This window comes from Melopsittacus undulatus, chromosome 3 (assembly GCF_012275295.1).
Source record: "Melopsittacus undulatus isolate bMelUnd1 chromosome 3, bMelUnd1.mat.Z, whole genome shotgun sequence".
Classification (NCBI taxonomy): Eukaryota; Metazoa; Chordata; class Aves; order Psittaciformes; family Psittaculidae; genus Melopsittacus; species Melopsittacus undulatus.
Genome location: NC_047529.1, coordinates 49,403,496 through 49,430,209, shown reverse-complemented (window position 1 = coordinate 49,430,209; position 26,714 = coordinate 49,403,496). Strand labels below are relative to the sequence as shown.

The following is a 26,714-nucleotide window of genomic DNA, read 5'->3' as shown; positions in this document are numbered from 1 at the left end:
GCCTTTCTCTTTGATTAATTGTCTTCAGTTTTTTGCTGAATTGTTTTATGCATTTCCTGCTTTAGGAAGTGAATTCCAGATGCAGAGCTCAGGTTGAGCTTCAGCATTTTTCTTAAGAGTATTTGGCAGGAGGGTTTCTTACCTCTAGTTTAGTCACTGCAGTGTTGACTCCAACTAAACAGATAAAGAATTCACACAGCACAAAGTGCTATGTAAACACATCTCACTAGGTTTGTGATCCATATGGTATTTGTACTTATGTATATAAAACCTTCACTGAGTTTTATATAGCAATTTTACTGTTTGGTCTCCATGGTAAGCAGGAGATGTTAGCTAGTTAACTAGATGTAAAAAAAACCAAACAAACCCCTCACTTAGGTGTTCGTTGCATGTGCCCTGTGTCTGAGGATTGCAGAGTGCCAGCAGCCATTTATTTTGCATAATAAACAGAAACTAATGTTAGATGTCAGAACAAGCTGGGGTATCTCCCATAGTTCTCACTGAAATGAGGCCTGCTTAGCAAATCTAACCCACTTTGTGCACCATCTCTATAGCTGCCTCCTCGCCTCAGTGTTCAAACAGTTAAAAACAAAAGAAGGCCCAACCAACCAAGGAGGTAGCTTGGAGACTTGTATGCTGCAGGAAGTACCTGACTTAACCCTGCTGTTTTACTCTGCTGAACTGTTTTGTATCTCAGCAGCTAATAATGCATATCTATGAGCATTGGCTTTGTTCAATTGATGCTGAAGAAACTAAAGGCTTGGCATGTTAAGCATTTAAATAGTCTTTAAAACACTGGTCAGGCCCAGAGGGTGGTGATCAGTGGAATAAAGTCTAGTTAGACACCAGTAATTAGGGAGGTATCCTAGGGGTCAGTTCTAGGTCCAGTCCTGTTTAACATCTTTGTTAATGATCTGGATGATGGGGCAGAGTGCAAGCTGCTGCTAACACAGAACTGTGTACTTCAGCGTGTAAAGGGGGAAACTGAGCATCCTGGAAGTCTTTGTTTTGAGCACTGCTCTGTCAGCAGGGGAAACAGCAATGGGAGAGGTGGGAAAAATTCAGTTAGTGGGGAGATCAGTCTGCTTCCCACTCTTGAGATCTGTTACCTTGGAGGTCTATCCTGATACCTATACCAGTGTGGATATGCACTGGATCACTCAATAGATGCTATATTTAATGTCAGCACGTGTAAGTGAGCAAGCTTTAAAGACAAGAGCTGAAAAACACCTGTGATGAGTTTTGTCTTTGGTAAAACATACAGCCAGTCCCTACGAAGTCTGTCAGGCAGGATACAAGGGAAAGGGACAGCTGAGAGAGGAGAAGCATTCCTAGCTGAGCAGGGAAAGAAATCCAGTTGAAAAAAGACCATGCCAGTGCCATTTCTGGAGCAGAGAATTGCAGTGTTTAGAAGACTGTAGCAGTGCTGAGCTAGTTAGAACTTGCCAAGAAGGAAAAAAATACTTATTTTGAGAAACAGTATTAAAAAACTGCAGGCAATTTCCTTTCTCTTAACTGTTTTCAAGTGGATGTTTTCAGATACCATTAGTCATTGCAGCTCAGTTTAGTCATTTTATGTAAGTAAATACACATTTTTTAAACTTCATAAGTTGTTTTTTCCCTCCATTACTGTTTAACAGGGTCCGAAGGAAGGCAGCTCTGTGTCGTGCTGGATGTGAATGGAGGGACCTTGCTGGACAGCCAATAGAAATATCTGCTGTTCACTGTTGTAATGGACATACGATGTTTTAACTGTGCATTGTACATTTTATTGTAAATAACCTAAAATTTAAGTTCTAAAAAGATCTCTTTATGCAATAAAGACATTAAAGGTTAATACCAATTACAGGTAAATACTATATCTGTACTTTTTCATTTAAAACTTCATTTAGCTGTTACCAGTAAAAGTCAAATTCATTTCCTCAAAATCTCTTCATGTGAAATGACAGGATGACATAAGACAGCTGGGAGATCAGCCAACATATGCTTTGCTAAAAGAGCAATTGCAGTGGTTTTCCTTCAAGAATACATAGAAAAAAATGTTTAGAATAAGTTGTAGGATGGTCTCAAGAACTTATTTTTAACTGTCTTAACAAATCTTACTTTTCTCTTAAACAAAATTACATGATTGGTTCTACTGCACATAAATCATCTCAGAACTATCTTTGGCCTTTATGCTTTCTGTGAGCAAGGAATATCATATGTGTAATTTAGTTTAATACCTGAACTTCAAATCTAAAGCATTCTTAAAGTAATAATGGGTGTGAAAAGTGGAGTTGACTTTTATTTTAGCCTTTATTTATCTGCAATTTCTTATCTGGTTTTGTTGGGTTTTTTTCATCCTCTTAACAGGCTTAGAAGAGAGGATGCAAGCCCCATCCCTAGCATTCTCTAAACAGGTAGTGGTATAAAAATGTGTGGAAAAAAATTCCTATACATCTTAATTTGTTGGCCAAGCCTTTATAAAAGAGAATCTGAAAAGGACTTTCATGCATGGATAATTAAGAAGTTTTACTCACAGAACAATACAGATACTTTAAAAAGAATTACTCAATTTTTCTTTTCAGACAATGCCCATTTTCTCCCTTTTTGCAAACTCTGATGCAATACTGGTGTTGTCAATACAATTTGCATTAGCTCTCTGTATGACTTTTGCTTACTTTTTCCTTCTGTTTGTCAAAAGGAGGTAAAAGTGTTCTTTTTCTCTGGATATGCCAAAGTACTTGTTACAGCTCTTTAAAAAAGGGCTGGTGGGTATGGTTCTGTCTGTAAGTGCACTCCCTGTTACTGGCTTTATGTTGATTTGGGGAAGACCATTCTGTAAATTAGTAACTTCAGGGGCTGGTATTGACAAATCATCAATGCCATGTTATAAGTAGTGTGTCAAGGTCAGCTGTTGTCAGAACAGGGTGAGATAAACAACTTACCTAATGCAGGTGCGTAGTTCAGATCTTTTCATGCACAACCCTTGAATTTATGTGGAAACTCATGAGGTCTTGAAATTTATACATACTGACTGTTTATTGTGATGTACCTTCTCCTGGAAATCCATTGGTGCAGTGAATTTAAGAAGTGAGTAGCTTTAGTCTGCAAAAGTGTAGTGCAGTTCCCAGAAGAACACAGCAAGGCTATTCAGAACACTCATAATCGGTTTAATTCAGCAATAAACAACATGGAAATATGATGTGAAAATTCCAATGTGAATGATCTTATAAAAATAATCATTGTTTGCATTATATTATAAGCAGTCACTTCTGGATGAAGTGCCAGAAATGTCACTTAGCATTTAATCTGATTTCTGACTTTATACTTACAGAGTCAGAATGGTTTGTGTTGGACCCTAAAGAGCATTCTAGTTCCAACCCCCCTGCTATGGGCAGGGGTGCCTTCCACTAGACCAGGTTGCTCAAAGCTCCATTACTCATTAGCCCATCTCTCAGAACTGTGTTTCTCAAACACAGTCTTGCCATAGATGAGACAGGCTTTTGAGTTATGATCACAAGTGTCATAAAGCTAGGTTCTGCTGTAAAAAGCCCTGTTACTGGGCTACTTTCAAAGGAGCTGATACACATATGTGACATTCTCTCTGAATGCTGCTGATGCAGAGTCCTGTGCTTTTGTCTTTAGAGAAAGGTGTAAACTTTTTCATATAAGGATGCACCATAATCACAGATGGTGTTCTCACTTGGATACAGTCTCCAAACTGGTCATATTATACACTGAAGTATATAGTTCATTTAAATTGATGCAAATCAAATCAAGCCTTCATTGCATTATTTATTAATGGAAAATGTGAGATGCTGCATCTTCAAAAGGAAAATTGGAAAACCTTTTTTCAGTTGCATGTGAATGGACCCCATGCTTTTAATGACACTGAGTTTAATCTAGCTCTACAACATGTATGACTGGAAGCAAAGTAGAAATAGCAGACTGAGAGCTTTAACCCTGAGTGGAGATTTAAAAGCTTGTTTACATTACTGGAACCAAATTCTTAACTCATTATCTAAAGTAGCTAAAAAAATTACAAGTTAAAAACATCCGATTTTGGTCAGTGGTTGTTTTACAATGAAGCATGAGTATTCCCTGGAACTTTGCTCCTTGAAACTTCAAAACTGAATTGCAGGGTACCTGCAAATTCAAACTAAGAGAAGTTATGAATTCTGCCCTCTCGTTCTGCACCACATGCTTCAAAGCCTCTACCAGATTAAAGACAATGGCTTGTGCTGTTTACTGTTGACAAGCAGAAACCTCAACACACATTCATTTTAAGGTTTAAGAAAAGGGAACAGTTCTTTTTCCCCTTTGTTGGCATCATCTCTCTGCCTGCCTTTCTCACTCTAAATGGAAACATGGCAAGCAAAAATCAAGTATGCAAGAACGTTACAGTGAACAATACAAAAATCAGGGTAAGACTTGCTTCAATAAGACTTCCAGAAGAAAACTTTATTCGGCCTTCAACTGCTGGGTAAACTCTCTTCATTCGCTGGAGGTAACGGGTAACAACTTCAATATCAGGTTCACCTAAACAGACAAAACAAGAGTTCTCTCTAGCAGCCTGGCTCTTAACCAACATTTAAGAACCTGTCTAAAATTCATAGAATCATCACAGAATCATAGAATGGTTTGTGTTTGAAGGGACCTTAAAGATCACCTAGTTCCAACCCTCCTGCCACAGGCAGGGACCCTTTCCACTGGACCAGGTTGCTCAAACCCCCATCCAACCTGGATATAAAGATTTAGATCAGATACACAGAAGAAGGTCTTCACTGTGAGGGTGCTGATGCACTGGCATAGGTTGCCCAGAGAAGTGATAAATGCTCCATCCCTGCCAGTGTTCAAGGCCAGGCTGGACAGAGCCTTGAGTGATATGGTCTAGTGTGAGGCATCCCTGGCCATCCAACCCAAACCATTCTATGATTCCTAATGCTTTCTCTATATGTGAATGTATTTCTGCATGAACAGATAATTAGTGTGAGGGACAGCCTCCCCAAGTTTGCAAGCTGTAGGCTGAATTTAACACCAATCTGAGAAGCAGTTTTAAATTGAAACATCTGTAGAAACAAAAGAAGAGCTGTAATACAGGTTCAAAGGGATTTTTTTTTTTTTGTAAAAGCATGCTTTTACCATCCAGAAGCAGAGCACATGAAATTAAAAGTTTGGCAAAACATAGATGTGCTCCTAGGAGATACTTTTTCCCCCTTTAACCACAGCACTACATCCTCTTTGTGTTTTCAGAAATAACCAATTTTCATCTCAAAAGTTTTTTCAAGGTTCCCTTTGTCTTAAGGGATGTATGTGTCCATTGGATGAACGCTGAGTTTCTAACAGTCTGCATGCAGCTTCAGAGGAGCTTCACACAGCATTGCAAAACACTTCCTTTTTAGGTCTCTAGCAGGGTGGCTGTCGCCAGAGTCCTGCTGCTTTTGGAGGGGCAGGCTAACTCCTGCAGAGCAGCTCAGCATCCATCCCCTTGCCTGAGCTGCATGTCCTTCTGTAGCAGAGGTGATCATTCTGTCTGCAAATACTTCTATAAAGTGGAAATTTAAAGGCTAAAGAAAATAGCATCTTCCTTTTTGATGCTTTGTTTTGTAATGAGTGCATGTGCAAGGGCGTATGTGGCTTTGCTCCTTTTCTGGCTTATCCTGAACCCAGAATTGCTCTCTAAGCAGTGCTGAACTGATGAGGCTCAGTTTCTCTTTGAACCTTTTGTGCTATAACTAAAAAAGAACATAATTGCTGGCTAAAACCAAACAAGAAGTCAGACTAGAAAATAATTTATCCAATGAAATAAAAAGTCTGAGGCTTGTACTATAGAAATATCTTTTAACTTTTGGGAATTTTTTATCTGCCGCCCTGTTGGTTCTCATACTTACCTTTACTGTATCCCAGATTTTTGTCTTTGAGCATATGATAGCCATCGCCTCCAAATAACATATAGGATGGAAGAGTCACATTATATATTTGGTCCATCTGGAGTGGGACATAGGCTGGGACACGGCAGGCTGTGCAGAGCACTTCTAAGGTAACAACTCTGCTTCCCGGGGCTCTGGAGAGATCATAGACCACGTGGATGCCTACAAAAATACATGGTGGAATGCCACTTTATGCAACGCCTATTGAACATCCAGGGCTAGGGGCATCATCCTCCATCACCTTCACCTGATTCTTTACATTAACTGAGAGGTTAACATTAGCCCGAGAGGTTGTGTCATTCTGAATTATGCCAGTTAACACGCTATTTTCCTTGCACACCACTCAACTTTTATGCAACAAAACTTAGGATGTTAGAGAAATGCTGAAGCACTGTCCCACCTCAGTTACCTATTGTCTGTTCTTGTCACTAATCCAAGGAGTCATGAAGGAAAAGTCATGAGATTAGGATACTGTAATATAAAAACACCTAGGATACAGTTGTATAAAAACACCTTCCCTTATTTCTGTAGTCATATGCTTTCTCATTGCCCTGGCTTGTTGGCTGAAATGACTTCTTTTAAAGCCAGCCACCCTAATTTGGCAGCTATTATGGGTAATATGTAGTGTCCTGAAAAAAGAGCCAGGCCAGGACTGAAGGTTGTGGTTTCTACTTGCTGTAGGAGCAGTAACATTTCTAGCTGTGAGCCTTCCTCAGTCAAAGTCTGGGGAGAGTGAGGCCCCCACAACAGCTCTGCCAAGAATATCCTGATCAGGAAGCCACTACAGTTTATAAAGCACAGAGACTCTTCCAACCCTGGCTCTCTTCCTGCTCTGGATCTTCTGTCCTGAACCCTTTCCAGAGCTACTAGCTATCTCCTGTGAGAGGGCAGCAAGCAGAGGGGCTGATGCTGCTTTACCATAGCAGTACCTAAGAACATGGTAACTTACTGGTGGAAAGTGAGAGATGCGGGTTGTGTCCTTGGCATGTGAAGACTGTAGATCATACGGGGGCTAGCACCTCCAGCATCAGGCTATTTGAGTGGAGAGGCATTGGGGGAGGGGGGAGATAATCCATCAGCCTGTGCCTTTCTTTAGCTTTTCTATTAAATAAACTATAAAATCTGCACTGCATCACAAAGAGACCAGCAATAAACATGACTGTAGCCTAGTATACATCCGGATAAATATACGGGGAGCTGCAATTCAAGAAATGCACATGGGTTTAATACTAACTCTTCATCCCTGAAATATTTAGGGAGTCACTGCAGCAATTCCATAGCCCAGTTGGACTAACTCTAAAACTGTCAGCAATCATTAGACAATTGCACAAAATGATTCTGCTAAACAAATCTGGCAATAACTGGCAGAGACATCCAGTCCAGGAATTCAGGTACGCTGCCAGTGAACTGAAAGCCAGAGTTTGTTGTAGCTGTTAGTGTATTACAGCTATACTAAATTATTTATCTTCCTGTAGTTCACTGAAGTGTGAAACTGCTGCCATTACGGGTTACTGAACCAACAAGGAATCCCGTCTCTGCTGATGGCAACAGTGATGGCCCACGTGCTGCAGTGACTCCATTAAACATACACAGGATAAACAGCTGGCACGTGTAAGGCACATGTGGCCACCTTGATTTCCATTCTTAGAGAGGCATAATACAAACAAGGCAAATAGAAGGGTTTGGGAAACTGAGAAGAGGAAGGAAGAAAACATACCTCCAACCTGCAGCAGCTCTCCACTTCCTTTTCCATATCTGTGCACACTGTGCTCAAAAGCTTCTTTCAGAGTGGAGCCTTTTACCCTCACCAAATCAAAACGACCTCCAAATGGCAAAACAGACAGCAAATCTCCCACAGTAATGCTACCTGGGGGAATGAGACTTAATGTTGACTTCTTTAAAGTTTACAACATTAGTTTAGGTTATTTAACAATACATTTTTGACAAGGAATGTGGCAAATAAATACAATTTAAGAAAATGAGGGTCAGTAGAGGTAAGAATCACATACATTGTCCCAGTCAAAGAACCTTATCATCCAGCAAGCATCAAGACTAATAAATCTGAGTCTGATGTAGCTGCATGTATTGCTATTCAATATGCTTCAATGCTTCGTTTTTGATAAAGCTGTCATTCAGCTTGTTATTTGACATACCGTTAGTGCTCTGTTCATCAATGGGTGACCGTATCCCACCTCCATTCAGGATGCACATTGAAACGTGGTTCCATGACTTTTTATCTGGACGTCCAATGTTCTCATAAAGCTACCAAAGGAAAATGTTTAAACCGATTTTTCATCTTCACTTATTCTAGGCTCTGGAAATTTACAGCCAATACAATCTGAGACTTAAAAGAGACAGAAAGGTTTTATATCTTTTTTGATATTACCTTCAGCCTCACTATAAAATACTTATTCATTAGATCAGCCTACCACATCTCCTAAAACTGCAGCCTCAGAGCCAGCTGTGAGCTGGCCTCTCTATGCGAGTTCACCCAAAGAATAAATTGCTCCTTACTCTGTACAGCAAGATTCATTACAGCCTGGCTTCTGCCAGATCTTCCTAGGGAGGCACTAGGTGTCACAGTGTTGGAAAGCAGCAGAGCCTGTGCGCTGACAGTTTGGAGCATTTCATCCAATAGCTCTGGGGTACGACTTAGATGTCATTGTCACCTGGAGCAGCAATGTCTTACCGCAGCATCACAGAGCAAATTTCCCATGTTACATTCCTGGAAACGGCACGCTTGGCTTGTACCATTCAGGTAAACACTAGTTTTTCCAATCTCTGTAGAATAATTCCCCAGATTTTTCTTCCATTTTTCCACTTCTTCTTTAATGTGCTCATCTATAAAGTAGTATAAAGTGCAAAATAAGCATCACACGTATCTCATATTAGTGGCATTTCAGTGAATACAAAGCTTAGGAAAGACCCTGCTCTCTTCATGATTCTAAAACGTCACACTCTCCCTAAAGGCTCTTCAAGCACCATGACATCTACACTCACTTCAAAGCCTGGAAAGGGAGCAGGCAGGATGAGATAACCAAGTGAACAAGCTATTCCTGTGCCACAGAAAGGTTGTCTCCTAACACTTGGAAGTGCTTTTTGCCCAGTCCTGTTCTGAGCTCTGATCGACAGAGTCTGTAGCACCTACCTTTACAAGTGAGAGAATTTGTAACATGCCAGTGAGCTTGGTCTATATTTGACATCATATCTTTTTTTTTCCCCTTCCTATTTATAGCTTCCTCCCCTTTAACGCAGTGTTAAAAGGAATACTAGCTCAGATACCAATGTCAGTGAATAAACTCTTCACAGAAATTAATTCCCTATGCACATGTGTCTGCCAGATGCAAATCTAATTCCTTAAGAAAACAGTACCAAAGATACTTGTCTATACAGATGTCACCACTACTTTGTATCAGCTGTTAGTTTTAAGCAATTTGCCACGTAACTGTCAGCAATAGCAACATTTATGAAATGAGAGCACCCATCTATCTGAATTTTTAGTTTTCCTGCTATCACAGAGAGAATGTAAAGTCTCTTTGTGTCACCTCATTCCATTCACGGATCATTGATAATAATACAGTCAATCAGAATATCTATAAACAAATAATTCTTGAATTATCTGTTTCATAAATACTTGGGTAGAACCTAGAAAGTCTGAAAAAAGACTTTTTAGCTTCATACCTAGAAAAAAGCTTCACACATGCAAATGCTGGACAACAAATGGAGACTCAAGAACCAGTCCTAAGTAATTACAGAGCCTTCAAAAAGAAGGTAACAGAGCTTGCATGGCTATGAACAGAAAGCAGCAGACTTTCCTCCTCCCAGTTCTTTACATGCTTCAGAGCTGAAACAGTGAACACAATCAGTGTTGAAAAAAAGAAGTTGTGGGTTCATGTATTTCATTTGCACATTCCCAGAGGGCTTTTTCTGGAACATCTCCAATTTCCTATATTGCCTTAAACTCTGTTCCAGAGAACCCAGCCTCTGGCAAAACAGAGTAAATTAGTCCTCAATCTTTTAAATCATAATTACAGGGCTAGCTAAAACGGGCTCTACCAAATGGTAAGGTAGTGTATCAGCTAAGCTCTTACAAAAGGACTTTCAGTCATTTTAAACAGACAAACACACACTGAACTTGTGCATATTCAAAGGCCACTGCTCAGAAAAAGAAACAGAGTCAAACGTGTACAACTGTAACACAGCCTGAGCCCTACGCACAAGAGAACTGCAAGCTCAGGAAGAAAGCTGGATTCTTCTTCGACACTGTACCGTGTATTTAACATAATAACACTTGAATTGCAGTAGAGTGCTGCAGGCAGATTCAAAGGTCTGTTCCACATACCTTCAGGAACACTGCTGTCCAACAGAATGGGGTTTCCAACTGCTTCAACTACATTTCCTTTCTTGTCAAATGTAACATTTAAGTAACCAAGATACTTTCCATAAGCGTAAGCTTGCACCACTGGCACCTTCCTCCCATCATCTGAGTCAACCATGAATGGGTACGGGCCAGCTGGCTGTTCAGTGGAGGGTGGGGTGCCTGCACAAAAGGAGAATGTAAAGCGGGTTTTCAGCTCATGTGACCTTCCAGGAATTATCAGAATGATGTTTCAAATGTTTCTCGGCCTTAAAAATCCCCAATAGGGCATTAAGCAGAAACAGCAATAAACGTATTGGATGAGAAATGCACATTCAGTAACATAACATCCAGTTATGTTATTGCATTAAGAGACAATGTTGTTTTCAGGACATGAGCTCTAAGAGCTGCCACAGTGTTTTTTAAGTTGTGACAGCACACTTCTCCATGACATCATGTCACAACAGCAACAAAGGAACTTCTCATTCCAATTACTGCAATCTGAATCTCTCAGTAATGCACGTGTACCAGCCTCTGGCTGAGAAATGTATTGTTCAGCCTTCACACTACATTATTCGGCATCAGATAGAAAATGAGAACGTTAGTAAAACGTACATGGGTTGGGTTTTTTTATTAGCGTTACAGTTATGTGGTCATACATTTAAAACTCTTATCAACCTGCAAAGTTTGAGGGGTGATTAGATGTAGGATTTGGAAACAGACAGATTAAAGGCATTTACAGAGAAAAGAGATCTCTGCTCAGTCAGCATAGCCTACCACAGGATTTAGAAGTCACGCAGGGGAGGAAAGCAGCAAAGAAAACTACACAGCACAGTTCTTATCTCCAGGATACCAGCATTCTCCCTGTCGCTTGACATTATTATCTGAGTAGTATCATTCCCTCCTGTTATTTCCCCAGCATTTCTACCCCACTGTCAGCAAAGACCAAGGCCAGGCAGCTCTGAGAGGCACTGTGTGCTGCATGGCCCCACTGCAGAGCCTCCTCAAAGCCTGCTGCTCCTCCTGTCCCAAAGCCAGCAGCACTTCCCATCCCTGTGTCAGTGAGAGCCTGGGTGCCAGCACGGCGGGGCCATGGGGGAGCAGGCGTGGATCCGGAGGAAAGCAGGCTCTTCACTTCCACTGCTCACTGAACAAGTGGTTTCCTTCCATGTACAATTGTTTATATAACATGAAAACCTGGGATAAGCAAGCAGGACAAACGTTCCCTCTAGAACTACAATTCCTATTTCTCTCTAGTCTCTCCTCTTCTCCAGGGAGAAAAGCTGTAACAAAATACAAGCTGAACCAAGTTTACCAGAGAACTAGTTTTTCTGCTTTTAGCTGGGCCAACACAGCTGGTTTCCTGGTGGTGCCTCCTCACTATTTGATATTTATTTTGGGAAGAATTTAAGAAATCCCGTAGCTAATAAAAACCCTGCAGGATTTATCCATACAAAGTGGCTTTGGGTTTTTTTGGAACTGAAAAAGAATCAGTTTTGATCTCTTGCTTTTGTGTAGCCTTAAATGAACAGAGCATTAACAAGCGAAATTTATGCTTTCTGGTCATTGTTTTAGTTCACATCAGCTGTGCATGGTTACATGCTTATTCATTTGTTGCTTCCTAAAGAAATATTTTCTGATACTGATACTTTCTTGAAGGATTAATTATCACTATGACATTATTCCATTGTAAGAGCAGATGTGCTCTTCTGAAATGAAAAAAAGACATTTCAGCGCATCTTATCCCCAGAGAAAACAGCACTAGAACCCATGCACACATCTCTGTCAAAGTCTGAGATGCTGTTTCATTACAAATGCACAAATTCATACTGGATAACTGAAGAACCTGTAACATTTTCCTGTTTTCTTCCCTTGTTTTAGCCAACACACTGTGTTCTTAGAACATCCTTTCTGATGACAAGTAGAAATTAATATGCTTTAACCTAAAATTACTGTTACTGTTTGAATCAGTTCTACACAGCCAAAGCACACCTGAAAAATTCAAGGCAACATTTGCCACATAATCTGTGGATATACCAAAGATTTCCAAATGTCTCAGAGACAGGTTGGATATCCCAAAATTAGGCCCTTATATTAAGACATGTCTATGGAGATGTCTGCCATGGGAAGTTTGTCTCTCAACTTCCATGACAGCCAGAGATTCAGCTGACCAGCTGGTTTATCTCCACTTAGACTGAGCTAAAACACTCTCCCAGATTCTCCTGCCAGTTATTGATCTAACATCTCTTGATTTAAATGAGAGCTTATAGCCTTAATGTACACGTAGAAACATACACAAAATTTAGATGTTTACTCTGCAGTCAAATCACCTCCACAGACGTTGCTATGTCCTCGTTGGCTGATAGCTTTGACTTAGAAGGGAAAGGTTCACAAATGCACTCGTGGTGTTCCTGGATGGATTAGCAAGTGCAGTTTCAAAGGGGGAGAGGTTGAACAACTTGACCTAATCTGGTTGGACAGTGGGGAACTCTCTGGGATGACAAAAGATGTGCATGTGAACTCCTGCAGACATAGACAGGATATGAAATTGGTACCTCAACTCCTCTCTACAGGCTTGTCCACTCTTCCCTCACCATTCACTCTCCATCACTCTTGGAGACAAGACATTGGGATGGATGGTCCTGTTGCCTGTTCCAGTTTGGCCACTTCTCTGCTGCACCCCTATGCTAAGTGTTTGCAGCCTCTGACTTGTAGGTAGGTGTGTAAATGCTCTGTGGCTCCAGTTTAGTAATCAGTTATTTCTTGAGTCCAAATTAAAGAGATACTTCAAACTGTTTAACATGTATCTGTAGCATGAAACTGTTTAACAGGTGGGACAGTAAAATGCGAGAGCCCAAATGAGACAAAAAGGCATGAGAAAGTGAGAAGAGATGAGTAGAGAGAGATGAAGTGGACAGTGCAAACCCCTAAATGTTTAAATTCCTAGGGTACACAGTGCTATCCCTGTGACTAGAGCACAAGGGAAATTTCATGGAAAATTACAGGAAGTTCTTGTTATAGTCTCAACCAGTTAATTTAAGGAGCTATCTTTGATGGTTTATAAAGCCCAGCCTTTCTTTAACTTGTGCCCTTACACATGGGGTCAGGGAAGGCAGCAGCACTGGAGAAGCTGCTGGTGACAGGTTTTGCCTTAAAGCAACATTGCTGTGGAAGAAATGAGATCAACAGTGTTCACCTCTGGATGGATGTCTACCTCTGAAACAATGAAGAATAAAATCAGAGATTAAAAGTCGGACTGAAAAAGCCAGAGAAAACTTGGGAAGAGTTTTCTAGCGTCAGGGCTAATGGAGACCTATGAATCAGATTCTACAGAAAATCAACATCGGTATCACTTTTAAGTCTTACATGATTCATTTTTCTTGTTAACACACACAAGTTTAAATGTAAACATCTTATTTACTCCGTTGTACGTATGAACTTGAAACGGGTACAGAATGTTTGGCAGTAATTTACTAGTATTACTACCTCTCTCTGTCCTGCATTGCACAGGTCACCTTGAACATCCACAGAATTAAGGAACCTTTCAGTGAGTTAGGGTACTGCTTACCTACAGACTGTTTTAAATCAGTTTCTTCCGTGGAAGTTAGGGATAGCACCAGCTACAGATCTGTCCCAGTACAGCCAGCAGTAAACTGTATTTGTGAAAGTTCTCAGAGTTTAGAGAAACAGTTTTAGCTTTGCTTTAGAAGCATCATTTTTGTAAGAAGTTAAATACCTGTATAGAGAAATGTGTTTGTATGTCCTCCAATTACAACATCCACTCCTTTCACCTTTTGGGCAATATTTTTGTCCACAGTGAAACCAGAATGTCCTAGTGCAATTATTTTGTTCACTCCCAGAGCAGTAAGTTCATTCACTTGTACTTGCAAAGCTTCAATTTCATCTTCAAAGATAACATCATCCCCTTAAAAAAAAAGAACAAACATAAATATATTATTACAAAGTACTGCAATTACTAGTTTAAACAAACAAAAAAGTAGTTTATATCTGATGCTATTTTGTACAATTAATGGCACTTTGAGTATCAGTGGCTTTCAAATGCTCTTAGTTGGTCCAAGCTCCTGATCTGATGTTCTCCAGTCTCTCAGGAGCACCTCTGTGCTTAGACTAAAACAACATTCCTTTACTAAGCTGGATGTACTTGCCTATACTAAACAAGTTGTAACTCCATTAAAAAAATAACAGTGACACCAATTGTGGGATCAGAAATTGAACGGGTTTTGTTATTTAACTAGAGAAAGGAAAGTAAATATGTCAGTAAGTGTTTGAGCATAAACACCTGTACTATAAAGCTTTTATTCCTTCCCAAATTATATTTCCTTGAGGTCTTCTATCTTCTCCTGGGTTAAATTTCTCTTTTTACTCCACACCCATCTTATTCTTTCCCTCCCTCTCCCCCCTGAGGCTTTAAAGAGCAGTTTCTTCAAAGTGCAAACTCTGAACTGCCCTTTTACACAGATTATCTCACCTCATGTAACCCACTCTCAGCAATATCCATACAGCACAGCACACAACTGAGCTACCATCCTGAAATGAGAACATAAAGAACGGAGTGTCTGGAAAGAAGAAACCTCTTCCAGACCACAGTGCTGGGAAACTCAGTTTTTCTGCATGGTTTCTGTGCCCGCTGAAATCATTCTAACATGACAAACATTTACATGAGCACTAGATAAACATGCACTTTTATCCTGGGCACAGTGTTCTGGGTTGCGCAAAAGGACTGACTATGTAGGAGACTAATTTCTTTGACAAAGTTTTAAGAATGGAGTTTAAGAACAGCCAACAAACTGTAATCCTAAACTGATCAGTGAAGACTACCTAATTCCTCTCCTTCCTGCTGAGTTTTTGATCAAACCATTTTGAAATATACTTTTTAAGTCAAAAGATTTACATTATTTCATAACAAAAGGAGGAGTGAAACGAATTCACAATCCAGTGCAAAATGTCTCAGGAAATGAAGAGGAAGCAGCTACAATGGAAGAGATAAAAGAGGGTTACATAAATTGGTTCACCACCACACCCATTGAATAGCTCTGTTACTGCCAGAGGGAATCTCTGTACTGCACATTGCAGACTGAATCGTGCAGCGCATCCCCACATTTTCTTCCTGCAGACCTCTTCTTAAGAATCAAAGTCATAAGTTAATTGAGGTTGGAAGGGATCTCTGGGGGCCATCTAGTCCAAAACCCACTCAAAGCAGGAACTCAAAGCCAAATGAGGATGCCCAAATGGGTCTGGTCCCAGCAAGCTAAAATTCCACAGTCTCTCTGGCCAACCTGTTTCATGGCTTAACTGCTCTTACCGTGACAAATTTTTTCCTTACGTCCCACCATAATTTCCTGTTTTACTACATGAGCCCATTGTTTCTTGTCCTTTCTCTGTGTCCCTCTGGGATGAGTCTGTCCCCGTCTTCTCTATAAACCCCCTCTTAAGACAGTGGAAAACTGCACTTATTTCAACTTTAGCCTCATTCTCCCTGAAGGAAGACACTGACTTCAGCCCTTCTTTGTGCATCCTTGTGCTTGACAGAAACTGGGCCTGATACAGAGCTCCTGGCAAAAGGAGAAGCCTAAGAAATGCTCCTTGAGCCTAGGCCTTTCACATACTCATCTTACCACCTATGGACCAGCAACAATGGCATACCACAATATGGAGACCAGTTCTGTAAAGAAAATGGGGCTGTCTACATGAAGAGCAAAAGTGAGCCTGCTGATGAGCTGTGCCAGCATCCAGGTGCCTGCAGGCTAACTTCTCCCATGCAAGGTGGTCCATGATAACCGAGCTCTGCCTAGCAGCACCAACTCTGTTACCCCTCTACATCTCTGTGGCCTACAATACACTGAAGACATACTGTTATTAATCTGCAACCCATACTGAACCAAGCAAACCTACTTTCACAATGAGGGTTACAACAAGGTTTGCCCTGTGCCAGTAAATCCATCTCTCTCCCAGGACTGTTATAGCAGAGCACAGGTGGCCACCAGCACCACCAACCACACAAGCAGTCACAACTCCAAGCCTACCCATCCAGCAACTGCCCACTGCCCACCTTAACCTCAGAAAGGGCTTCCTGCAGAGGCTTCTTGCGCCTCCTCCCCTCAACCCAGCCCTCACACAGGTTTGTATCCTAGTCATCTGTTGTGGTTTAAACCAATCCGCACAGCTTGTGTGGTTTAAAACCCCACATCAGTCTCCCGCAGCACCACACACACACACACACCACAATCCTCCCCCCCAAAGGATGGGGAGGAGAACTGAAGGAATGCAACTACCACGGGTTGAGATAAAAACAGTCCAGTAACTAAGGTATAACATAAATCACTACTGCTACCACTAATAAAAACAATGATAGAGGAAATAAACAAGGAGAGAGAATAAGATACCACCCGCTGAAACAAGCCCAACCTGGAAGAGAGCTAGCTCCAGCCCCTTCCGGCCAACTCCCAGTTACCTCCCTGGGCATGACGTGCTATGGTATGGAATACCTCCTTGGCCAGCTTGGATTGGGTGACCTATCTCTGCTTCCTCCTGGTTTCCCCTCCTTCCCTGGCAGAGCATGAGCTCAGAAAAAGCCTTGGACAAACCAAACACCCAAGCAGTAACTCAAAACATACTTGCTATCAGCAACTGTTTCCAGCCTGAAAGTCAAAACACAGCACTGCACCAGCTACCAAGAAGGAGAAAAATTACTGCTACTGCTGAACCCAGGACACCCAAGCACTTCATCTAATAGAGCTGAAATGGGCCAGCAGGTTCAAAAGTCTTATAGCAGGAGACTGTAAGGGCAATTACACAGCATTCACTTCTCCATGAAACCAGGCAAAAAAAGCAGTATGATGCTTAGCACCCACCTGCATGTATTTCAAAACAATCTGAATTGAAATAAGTGTTTATTTAAGAATTACTTATTGCTCATGCCTGTATTTCACTTCTGTTTCAAGGTATTAAACTGATGTGACATCATCTTCTCTTTTTAGATGGTGCAGAGTTTCAGATAAAACATCCAGACTGCTACAAATGAACAAGGAAAAAGAACTGGCTGCATGTTAAAAATATTATTCAAGCTAGCCAGAATAAAGTGGAATAAATGGAATTTAAAATTCCATTTTAGAAAACTCTGCCAAGTTGATAGTTTTAGTAAATATTTTGCTGCCTGTTGGGTTACAGAGTAAGCAGCTTTGGGCTTCTACCTTACATGAAAATAAAGCGGACAAAATGAGATATATTATTTCACAGCACCAAATATGTATGTAGCATCTCTTAGGACACATAAAGACATTACCATTTTGTGTGATGTTTACAATACCATTGCAGAACTAAAGCAAGTGAGCTGGTACCATCAAATACTAGAAAGATGCTCTTAGGATTGCTAGTGCAAAACAAATACATAGACAACTCTGTTTATGAGCCAAGTTATAAACAGCACTTGGAGGAGGTGGAAAAACTGGCTGAGATAGTTGAAGGAAGAACTTCAGAAAAACTGCCAATTGGCTGTAACCTACAAATTGTGCTAAGAGTTCCCCATCCCTGTGGTTTCCAAACAACAGAAACAGTACCTGCAGCAAAGATTAACTGTTCCTTCACACTGGAACCACTGAGACTTAGGGACTTCATACTCTGTTCAAGTATGCTGATAGCAGTTTTAAGCAAACCATGAAAGTACAAACTGTAATTTCATGATTGCATCAAAGTCATTGTGATTTGACAACAGAAGAAATCACACCCACAAAAGATTTCCATGGAAAATGGTCATGCAGGAATTCATGTTTCGGCATTTTCATACTTCCTATTTGCTTTGAGAATGCCCTACGAGCATACAGCACGCCAAAGCAATTCCTGCAGAGTCTGAGAAAACAGAATCATCTGGAAGAAGTGTGTAGAGATAAGCATGGTGCTGAATTTAAAATGTGCAACACGTCTTATTCATTGAATTAAGGAATTAGGTTGATAATTATTTAGCCACTGACCCACCTCTGCCATGATTTTATCAGTCTGAAGGATTGGTAGGTCACGGATGACATACAGTCACTGAGCTACATTAACACATCCTGAATTCACATTGTCAAAGCTTCCAACTGTTCCTCCACACGCTGAGAAAGCAAAGCAGAAAATTGTGAAAACTCAGATCACTGTAAATGTTGCTGTTAGAATTTGCTCTGCTTATTGCTCAATTACACTGTGGGATATACTTAGCTTAGGGCTGCCTCAGGGAACTAACAATTAGGGATCTAGCCAGTCTTCCCTTTTAACACTGTTTTTAATGGTTGTGGTATCTGTTATAGCATCTCAGCATATGGAGGCATTCAGTATGATGTCTAAAGGTTACTGGAAGTGTAGTTAAATGCTTCAGAGGATCATTCCAACACTATCTGTATTCTTCTCTAGTAAATTTATTTGCAAGAATGTTAAGTTAATGGCCTCACCACAGCAATGGAGTTGTCTGGGAGAAGAGCTGAGATCTAGTTTATTAATTCCTAATGAAGAAGAACACTGACTGTGCTCAAACTTAGCGTGATGTCAGATGACACCTACCCTCAAGCATTTCACCTCAAGCACAGGTGAAATTCTATTGCTTACAGAAAATACAGATCAATTTCCTTTTTTTTGGGGGGGAAGAAAAGAAAGGACTCCAAAAACACATCACTGTAAAATAGAAGTGAGATATAGAAGTCTATTCTGACCTCAGACAGCCACTTCCTGATACTTTAAACATACAGAATAGGAATTAAAAAGCACAGAAGGAAGGTTTTATATTCTAGTATTTCCTCAAGGTGTGAAATATTCTTTTTCTTAAAGCTATGCATTACTTCTTTATTACTAAGTGATGGAAAGAGAAGCAATAATATGAAGTCCTTTTTCAGTGTGGAAACTGCTTTAAACTGGTGCTTGGGGCAGCCCTCCTGCAAAAAACAGGGAAGAGAATCTGATTTTGTTGGGAGTGCGGGCGTGCGGGGGGCTGAGCTTTGAGTAGGCAATGACTCAGATCTCCTACAGCTGATATAAATGTGTTTCTCATTCCAGTCAACCATTTTCTTTTACTTAAAAAACCAACCTCAACAAACCAAAACCCCTTCAATGGAAAAAAAAAACAGAAATTGAGAAGCCTTTTCCTCATCAATTCTAATTTTACTCATGAATGAAGCAATTGTGGTAAAAGCTGAATGGGTGTTCCTTCTGTAGTCTAATTTCTGGAAATATGTGAGAGACTAAAAACATCTTGGGTAACTTCTGCTTCAAAAACACACAGGAAGCTCTCCTTGCTTTTACTAGGGCTTGAGCTTGGAGGCATCCAAGATCACAGTTTCAATGCACAGAGGAAAGCCTTGGTTTGAGCACATTTCACTGCCAAGGTAAGCTTTAACATTTGTTTAGATGCATAAATAACAATATAAAAGAATATAAATTTTAAAACCCAACAACAATAAAAGCACCCCCCAGCTCTTCTGCAATCTCACTGACCTTTTTAGTATTCTTGGATAATTCAGTGACACTATATAATTCAGGTCTGTATGAAAATGGCTTTTAATGTTAACAAGCCTTCTCCACTTTAAAAAACAGACAGTTACAAAGTTGAATAATACAAGTAAGTACTGATAAAACTTCTCACATTTCAGCTGAAAATACTCTTCTTTGGATTCAAAAAAGTAATAAAGTAATAAAGGACATAAACATATACTAAAGAAAACATACCTGGCTGTGAAAGAAAAGAAGTCTCCTTTGTAGTGTAGCCAACAATTCCTACTGGTTCTGAGTCGACATGTACTATTTTAAAAGGATTAACATATTTCATCATTTCATTCCCTAATGGGGTTTTTCCCTTGATGTTGGCACTCAAAACTGTAAAATTGGCATTTTTAAGGAAAGGATCCAATAATCCCCTCACACCTTCATCGAACTCATGGTTCCCCAAAGCCTGTGAAAAGCAAGAAGAAAACATAAGACCCTACCTCCAATATTCAGTTTAAATGCTCTCATAAATTATATATAAAGGTATGTATGAGAAAACAAAGTCTATGCTCTAGGGACTAAAACCATATCTTGTCTAAAACAGCACACCCCTATTTCTCATGAACCAGAAATGTTATTTTTGTCTTTTCTAGGTTTAGGTTTTTGCTTTTCAGACTCTTCTATCAATACAGATGTGACAGTCAAAACCTACATAAATAAAGTCTGCAATCACATGCCAAACCAAAAACCACTGTTTTTTCATCCTGTAACTGCAAGAGGATTAACAAGAGCCACAGAGGAAAATACGTATTTTGTGTATGGAAAATATGTTGCTTAAAAAAATACTGAAGAAAATGTTAAATGCCAATGACAATATTTGTTATCTTTAAATAAAACATGCATTTTAAGAGCTTGTGCCTGGAATACAAGTTTTTAAACACATTTAATTCACATTTAGTAGAGGTTCTTGTGCACTTTAACACATTACAAGAAAATACCATTTTCCAGACATCATCAATATAGTTTCCTACTGGAAGTTCTAATGTTTATCAACTAGGGAGAATCTCCACAGACAATCCATAGTACGGATGCGTGAACACATGCAGGTGTGTTTACTGTGAGGGTGGAGAGGCACTGGCACAGGTTGCCTGGGGAAGCTGTGGATGTCCCATCACTGACAGTGTTCAAGCCCAGGTTGAAAGGGGCTTTGAGAAACCTGGTCTAGTGGAAGGTGTCCCTGCCCATGGCAGGGGGGTTGGAACTACATGATCTTTAAGTTCCCTTCCAACCCATTCCATGACTCTCTGATTCTATGATAGATTCCACTGCCATGGAAACTATGGTATCTAAATTAGACTTATCACACAAAACAAGCAGTCCAGTTTATCAGTTAGCAAAACAATACCAACAAGATGAGAATGTTTAATTATTCTAGGTTGGTTACTTAATTTAACAAAAATGGACTTGCTTTAAAGAACCATAAAACTTTCTTCTACCCACCCCTTTTTCATGCTCAGCCTAACATGCCACATGCCTGTGCCTCCAAGTAACGAGTAAAACGTCCATAGATGGCAACTTTGCTGAAGCATGATATATACAAGAACCTTGTAGCATATTTAGATGTTAGTGAAAGAGAAGAAACAGCTATAGAAACATAGTCATAGTGTAACCTGGGCAAGTTTTCTGGTGGCAGTTAGGGCAGAGCATGAAAGGAGCTATAAAGCCATCAGATCAACCCTTCTAGACAAAATCATGCTTATAATTTCATCCTGAAGATTAAGCAGAGAAAGTCACATTCATAATCTGAAAAGACTTATACATCTCTCTGTACTACTCAGATAAACAACCTCTATGTGTTTATTCCAGGTTTTATTTCCCAGATAGATTATATTAACCCTGGTCATGTTCCAACCTGAGCAGGACCACTAGAGGCATGGAAGCTCAATATTTCAGCCAAATGATTGGCAATCTTGCTTTTGGGGGAAGACAAAGACTCCTGACTCCTTTGATCCCCACAGACAGGTAGTCAATGGCCCTGCGGAAAAGTCAGGATATCAGCAGTAACTTTGGCATCACTGGCAATCAACTGCTCCTGCTGATGCTAGTGAGAACCCTACTCACACCCCCAGGGAAGGAGTCAAGTTGTTTGCATGACACTGCAGCACTTTTCCAAAAGAACCAAGAACTGTCCTTAGGAAAATCCTGACCTGGGAAGCCGCAGTGCACTCCAACTGTATCAGCTTTCTAACCGTATCCTACCTGCAATCTAACTTGCTGTAAAAAATAATGTAAAAAAGAATAACACTCGAAGGAAACTGATTCCTTCATCAGTTCGATGCTGACTGATGTTCTGAAAAGACATCCATGGACTGGTGGAGCATCTCAGAATGTAACAAGCTATTTCCCTTTGGCTGATGCATGTGCCTTCTGTTTATCCGAAACACGCAATTACACTCTCCCCCCCAGAAGGTTGCAAATGAAATAAGTTGAATTGCATGTAACTGCCATTAGCTTGTTGTGGAAAAAAAACCCCGACAACCCACAAACAGCAAAACCAACCAACCACTTATGAAACCTTGTTTCTCTTGGCTTTGTATCTGGAGTTTGGATTATTTCATGTCCATTAGCATACAAGCTTTGATCAAAACTTTTCCCATGGTGTGGGTGGTTACAAAGTCTCTTGTTCATGAGAAATCACTGGTGGCTAATAATACAGTCTTATATTTGATGCAACTTGTCCTCTGGGGAAGGTGATGTGTACCATTCTGGGTCCCTGTACTCTATCTAAGCACCCTTATGCCCAGAGCTTCTAGGACGCTGTACCTGTGCAATATCCTTTCCCCAAATTGGAATCCATTGGCCAGCTTAAGTGTAAGTCACGAGGAGGAATAAACAGACATGTTTAGGCACACAGCACGTGATCCTATAATCCTGCTTTTCACAAGAAACCAAGTTAAAAAATATTTCAAAATCAGGATACAAGTTCACGGAAGGATGAAACTTAAAAGTAAAACCAGAAGACTTCCATCATCCCTCCAATTATTGCCTTTGCAGTATTTAATTTTGATTTTGATGTTAATTACACCAAAAAGCAAGGCTATTGCCAAGAAAATTTGGAAGGCAATACCTCACTAAACAAGATAAAACAGGCTTGAGGTGAGAAAGGGCAGAAACGAGAAAATAGTTAACCTAAAAGGAAATTTGTCCCATTTGTGGAGTAAACCTCTAATGCTGCCAGGCTGCCCTAAATCCTGCTACAGCTCCTGCCCCCATCCTGTAACTACTTCCATGACTCATGTTCCCTCCTTCATCCTGTTAGTAATCCTACTCCTGTATCTTGCTTCTAACCACTTCAGTAATCCCCACCCTTCTGTTAGGCATATGACTTCCCAAATTTTGCTTAAAGAAACACTAGCTCACCCTTCTGCAGTGTGGCTCTTACCTGGCTCCCGTGCCCACCTGGCCACCATCTCCACTGCATGGTGCTCACAGTCCACAGAGAGAAGAGTTGTAAAGGATGTCACAGCACTGCCCAGCACTTGGCATCTGCCCTCAGGCTCTTTGGTAGCAAAGGTCCTGAGGACCTGTAGCTTCTCAGTCTGTCCTGTCCCCTTCTATCCAGTGACAACACTCAAATTATAATATGCAGCACTTCCACAGGGAACAAGTGGTTGACTACTTCATTTAAGGCATAAACATCAGTACAAGCCTCTGGCTATCCAGTATGGTGTGGAATTATTTTTTAATCTTATTCTGATGAAAAAGCTCATGGGATCTCCTAAACAATCAGTATGTGCTTCCTATGTAATGCATTTCTAAGACTGGGCACAAGCTCAATATTGCTGATTTTGCCCATTAGAATTTCTTCTTGTGATATGATCAGGAACTGTACAAGCTCCCAGCCTGCCCATGGACCAGTCAAACCAGCAAACATGCAGCTGAGGAGTGAGTCAGCAGCAAGCTTTGGGAAGAAAGGTAGGGAAAACCACCTTGAGCTATTTCTGCACTGCACAATCCCAAAAGGCTCTCCAGCTCCCAGTGCGAATGAGTCCTGAACGCACACACACCACTGGGAGAAAAACCCTGTTAGTTTTACGATTAGGAAACCGTTTGTTAAACCACGGTAACAGGGAGCATTGTCCTTCACAGACCTGTCTGTCTGGTATGAAGTGTGTTTAGCCCAGGAGAGTGTACTGGGGCATCTCTTCCCTTCTGCAACTCTTCTGAGGCAGAGGGAAGCAATGGGTGAAGCCATTTTTACCTGGGAAAGAGCAGTATTTTCCAGATAAAGCGAAAAAGATGAAGACAAGAGGATGTGATATGCACAGAAGATTTTTTTCCTCAAGCTGTCAGTTGGAATAAATATGCAGTAATCCTCAAGCATAACTTCAATCTCTCTCCTCCTTTCTGAGGTTGTATGCAAGCAAATTAACCCACGTATTAGCAGGCTTTATGTACTAGCAGACAAAAGATTTAAGGACATGGAGTGACATAACCCAATCTCAGCCTCAAATTCTTCTACCTTTCTCTCAGCACTCGAACGACCAAAAGAGACAGAGTAACAATGTAGGACTGGTGCAGCCTCAGACAGCTTCCTCAAAGGTGCACTGTTCCAGTCTCTGGATCACACACATCCAGCCCCTTACACCCTGTCAAGACCACAGCTCTGGTGGGACTGCACACTACCAGGACCGGTGAAAACTAACAGTCCTCACCCTTTGCAACAGCATTGCCAACATGCACCATCTGGCCCTTCCCGCAGGGCAGGCTGCGAGCCTCTGCCACGATTACCCTCTCCATCGCAGGCCAGGTGCCTCACCAAGGATTCCACGCTTCTGCCGATCCCTCTCCCCACCTCGCTCCAGCCCCTGCCTCTCCCAAGCGGAGCTCTTCCACTGCATGCCTGCCTTTTCGTCTCCGTAGCCCTGGCACCCGCTCCCTGTTTCTGACTGCCCGCGGGACTGCCAGCAGTCGGGTCGGGTGCCAGTCACCTGGCACACAGCTTCTTTCTTCCTTCCTTCCCCCTGGCCGGTGCTGACCACGATTTTAGCGAGACCTACAGACTCCTCTGAGGCAATACTACGCGCTCCAGAAGGCGTCAATGCAACGGCTGGAGAAGGAAACACAGACCCAGCACCCAGGACGGGGAAGCCCCCCACCACTACCCCAGCCCTCTTTACCATGGCATCGTAGCGCAGGAGGTTCATGAAGTGGACCGCCTCCCAGCCCTTGAAGCGGGAGAACCACACCGTGCCCTGGTACTGGTCCCCGGCGTCCAGCAGCAGCACGTTCCGGTGCGAGGCCCGCTCCGCCGCCACCAGCGCCGCTCTCCGCGCCACGCCGCCGAAGCAGCCGGCGGCCCGCTCCGCGCCCGCGCAGCCCCGCGCTCCCGCGCCCTGCGCCTCCACACGCCCGTGGACATCGTTGGTGTGCAGCAGGGTCAGGCGCAGCTCCGCCGCCGCGCACAGCACCGCCGCCGCGCACAGCACCGCCGCCGCGCACAGGCACAGCGCGCCCGCCCGCCGCGCCATGCGGCGGGGACTCCGCTCCGCGGGGCCGGTACAAAGGGTGGCTGCGGCGGGGAGGGCTGGTGGGGAACCCGCACAGGTTGCGCGCTGCCCCGCGGAGCCTCCAGCTTCCACCCGCCCGCGGCAGAGGTGCTGACTGCCCGTGTGGCGCGGAAGCCGCAGGTGCTCCGCGTCTGCTGGGCGTGAGCAACGGCGCGGAGCGGCCACCCGGGACGGCCGGGCTCGCTCTTCCCCACGCCTCGGTTCGCTGCCTGCTGGGGCTTGGGGATCGCTCAGCCCCGGGGCCTGCCCTGCCCCGTCCTCCCTCTGCCGTCCCTCAGCACGGCACAGCAGGGGCTGCACGGAGATGGGCTCCAGCCCGCTGCTGGGGGTCAGAGATGCGAATTCAGCCAGCAGCGACAGGACAAACTCCAGTGCCTACAGGGAGCCTTGGTGAATGTTTAGTACACTGAGTTTCTAAACCCTCGCATGAAAATGCTTGTTTTCGATCTCTCTCCTTTTTCTCCAACAATGCTTAAAATACAGAGTGCTATTTCAGCCCTAAAAAGAGGTATGCTACTTTTAAGGTGGATTTAATTATAGCTCTACTGTTCTTAGTGTAGATCCTTGAATTGCTTTCAAGATTTTCCTTCTTTGGTAAAATACTAAGCTTTTGTGGTTTGGCACATGTATACTGAAGAGGAGACCCACTGATGCCTTAAATATACAATCCAACAGGTGTATGGCATGGGGTGATGGCCACTTCAGCAACTCAGACTGATTGTTGGCCCCACTTGCTCCTTTAAAGTCACCCACCCACTGTGGGGGTCCATATCTACCACTGTTAAATGACAAAATTACCTGGAGAAAGGGTTTTTTTTAAAGTTAGCTTTCAGAGTGCTGTAACTGCTGTAGACTTTCTTGCAACCTTTGGAGAATTGCACATTGTAAGCAGTGTCTGGTTGGCTTTTCTTAAAACCAGAAGTTTCACTGCCATGTAGAGAAGTGACCATTTCTTACAGCATTACAGAGGCTGTGTAAGTTGCTGTCTCCTTTCCACCAGATGATGTCATGCCCTGGTTTCCTGGGCACCCAAAGTCCACGGGATGGAATCTGAACTCATTTGGTCTGTTTGTTTCCTCACATGGCTGGAAAGTGAATGAACCTGTATTTCCTTCTTTGATGGCTATGCTCCACTGTCCCTGTACTCCCATATGTGACTTGAATTAAACCATCTGTGAGGTATCTTCTCATTTGCTTGGATGACTGTGCTGTGCACTGCCTACCCCATCCCTGGGGAATCCCTCATTGCATGAGCTGTGCCAGCAAAATCTGGAGTTGTGCTTCCTCTCCTCTGCACATCCCCTTTGGTTGCCCTTCCCTCCTCTGCTGGCCTGTGCCAATGGTCCACCTGGGATTCAGTTCAAAGCCAAGACACATTTAGGTGTCCACAAGCAGGTGCCTACATGT

At 42.2% G+C, this 26,714-nt stretch overlaps 2 protein-coding genes across 2 annotated transcripts in view; one reads left to right on the top strand and one right to left on the bottom strand.

Moving 5' to 3' along the window:
* Nucleotides 1-1,856, top strand: part of SNX14 (sorting nexin 14) — a 55,008-nt gene extending 53,152 nt beyond the window's left edge. Inside the window, exon 28 of the mRNA XM_031052773.2 lies at nucleotides 1,641-1,856. Within this exon, the coding sequence (XP_030908633.2) occupies nucleotides 1,641-1,679 (39 nt within the window). The 3' untranslated portion in view covers nucleotides 1,680-1,856. The remainder of the gene's footprint in view (nucleotides 1-1,640) is intronic.
* On the bottom strand, nucleotides 1,823-25,550 carry NT5E (5'-nucleotidase ecto). Its single transcript, XM_031052774.2, has 9 exons — nucleotides 24,918-25,550; nucleotides 19,981-20,203; nucleotides 14,006-14,194; nucleotides 10,255-10,452; nucleotides 8,602-8,753; nucleotides 8,066-8,174; nucleotides 7,630-7,779; nucleotides 5,874-6,074; nucleotides 1,823-4,521 (listed from the first exon to the last, which is right to left on the bottom strand). The coding sequence occupies exons 1-9, from the start codon at nucleotides 25,266-25,268 to the stop codon at nucleotides 4,364-4,366; spliced, it is 1,731 nt and encodes a 576-aa protein (XP_030908634.2). The 5' UTR covers nucleotides 25,269-25,550; the 3' UTR covers nucleotides 1,823-4,363.
* Between the last annotated feature and the right edge of the window lie 1,164 nt (nucleotides 25,551-26,714).

Bases quoted from the DNA above. Each gene is read 5' to 3' on its own strand.
- NT5E (XM_031052774.2), bottom strand. From the start codon at position 25,268: ATGGCGCGGCGGGCGGGCGCGCTGTGCCTGTGCGCGGCGGCGGTGCTG. The intron at 10,453-14,005 runs GTATTTAACTTC...CCTTTTGTGCAG, and splicing joins AAACACATTTCTCTATACAG to GCACCCCACCCTCCACTGAA. The intron at 8,175-8,601 runs GTAAGACATTGC...TTCCTTTGGTAG, and splicing joins ATTTGCTCTGTGATGCTGCG to CTTTATGAGAACATTGGACG.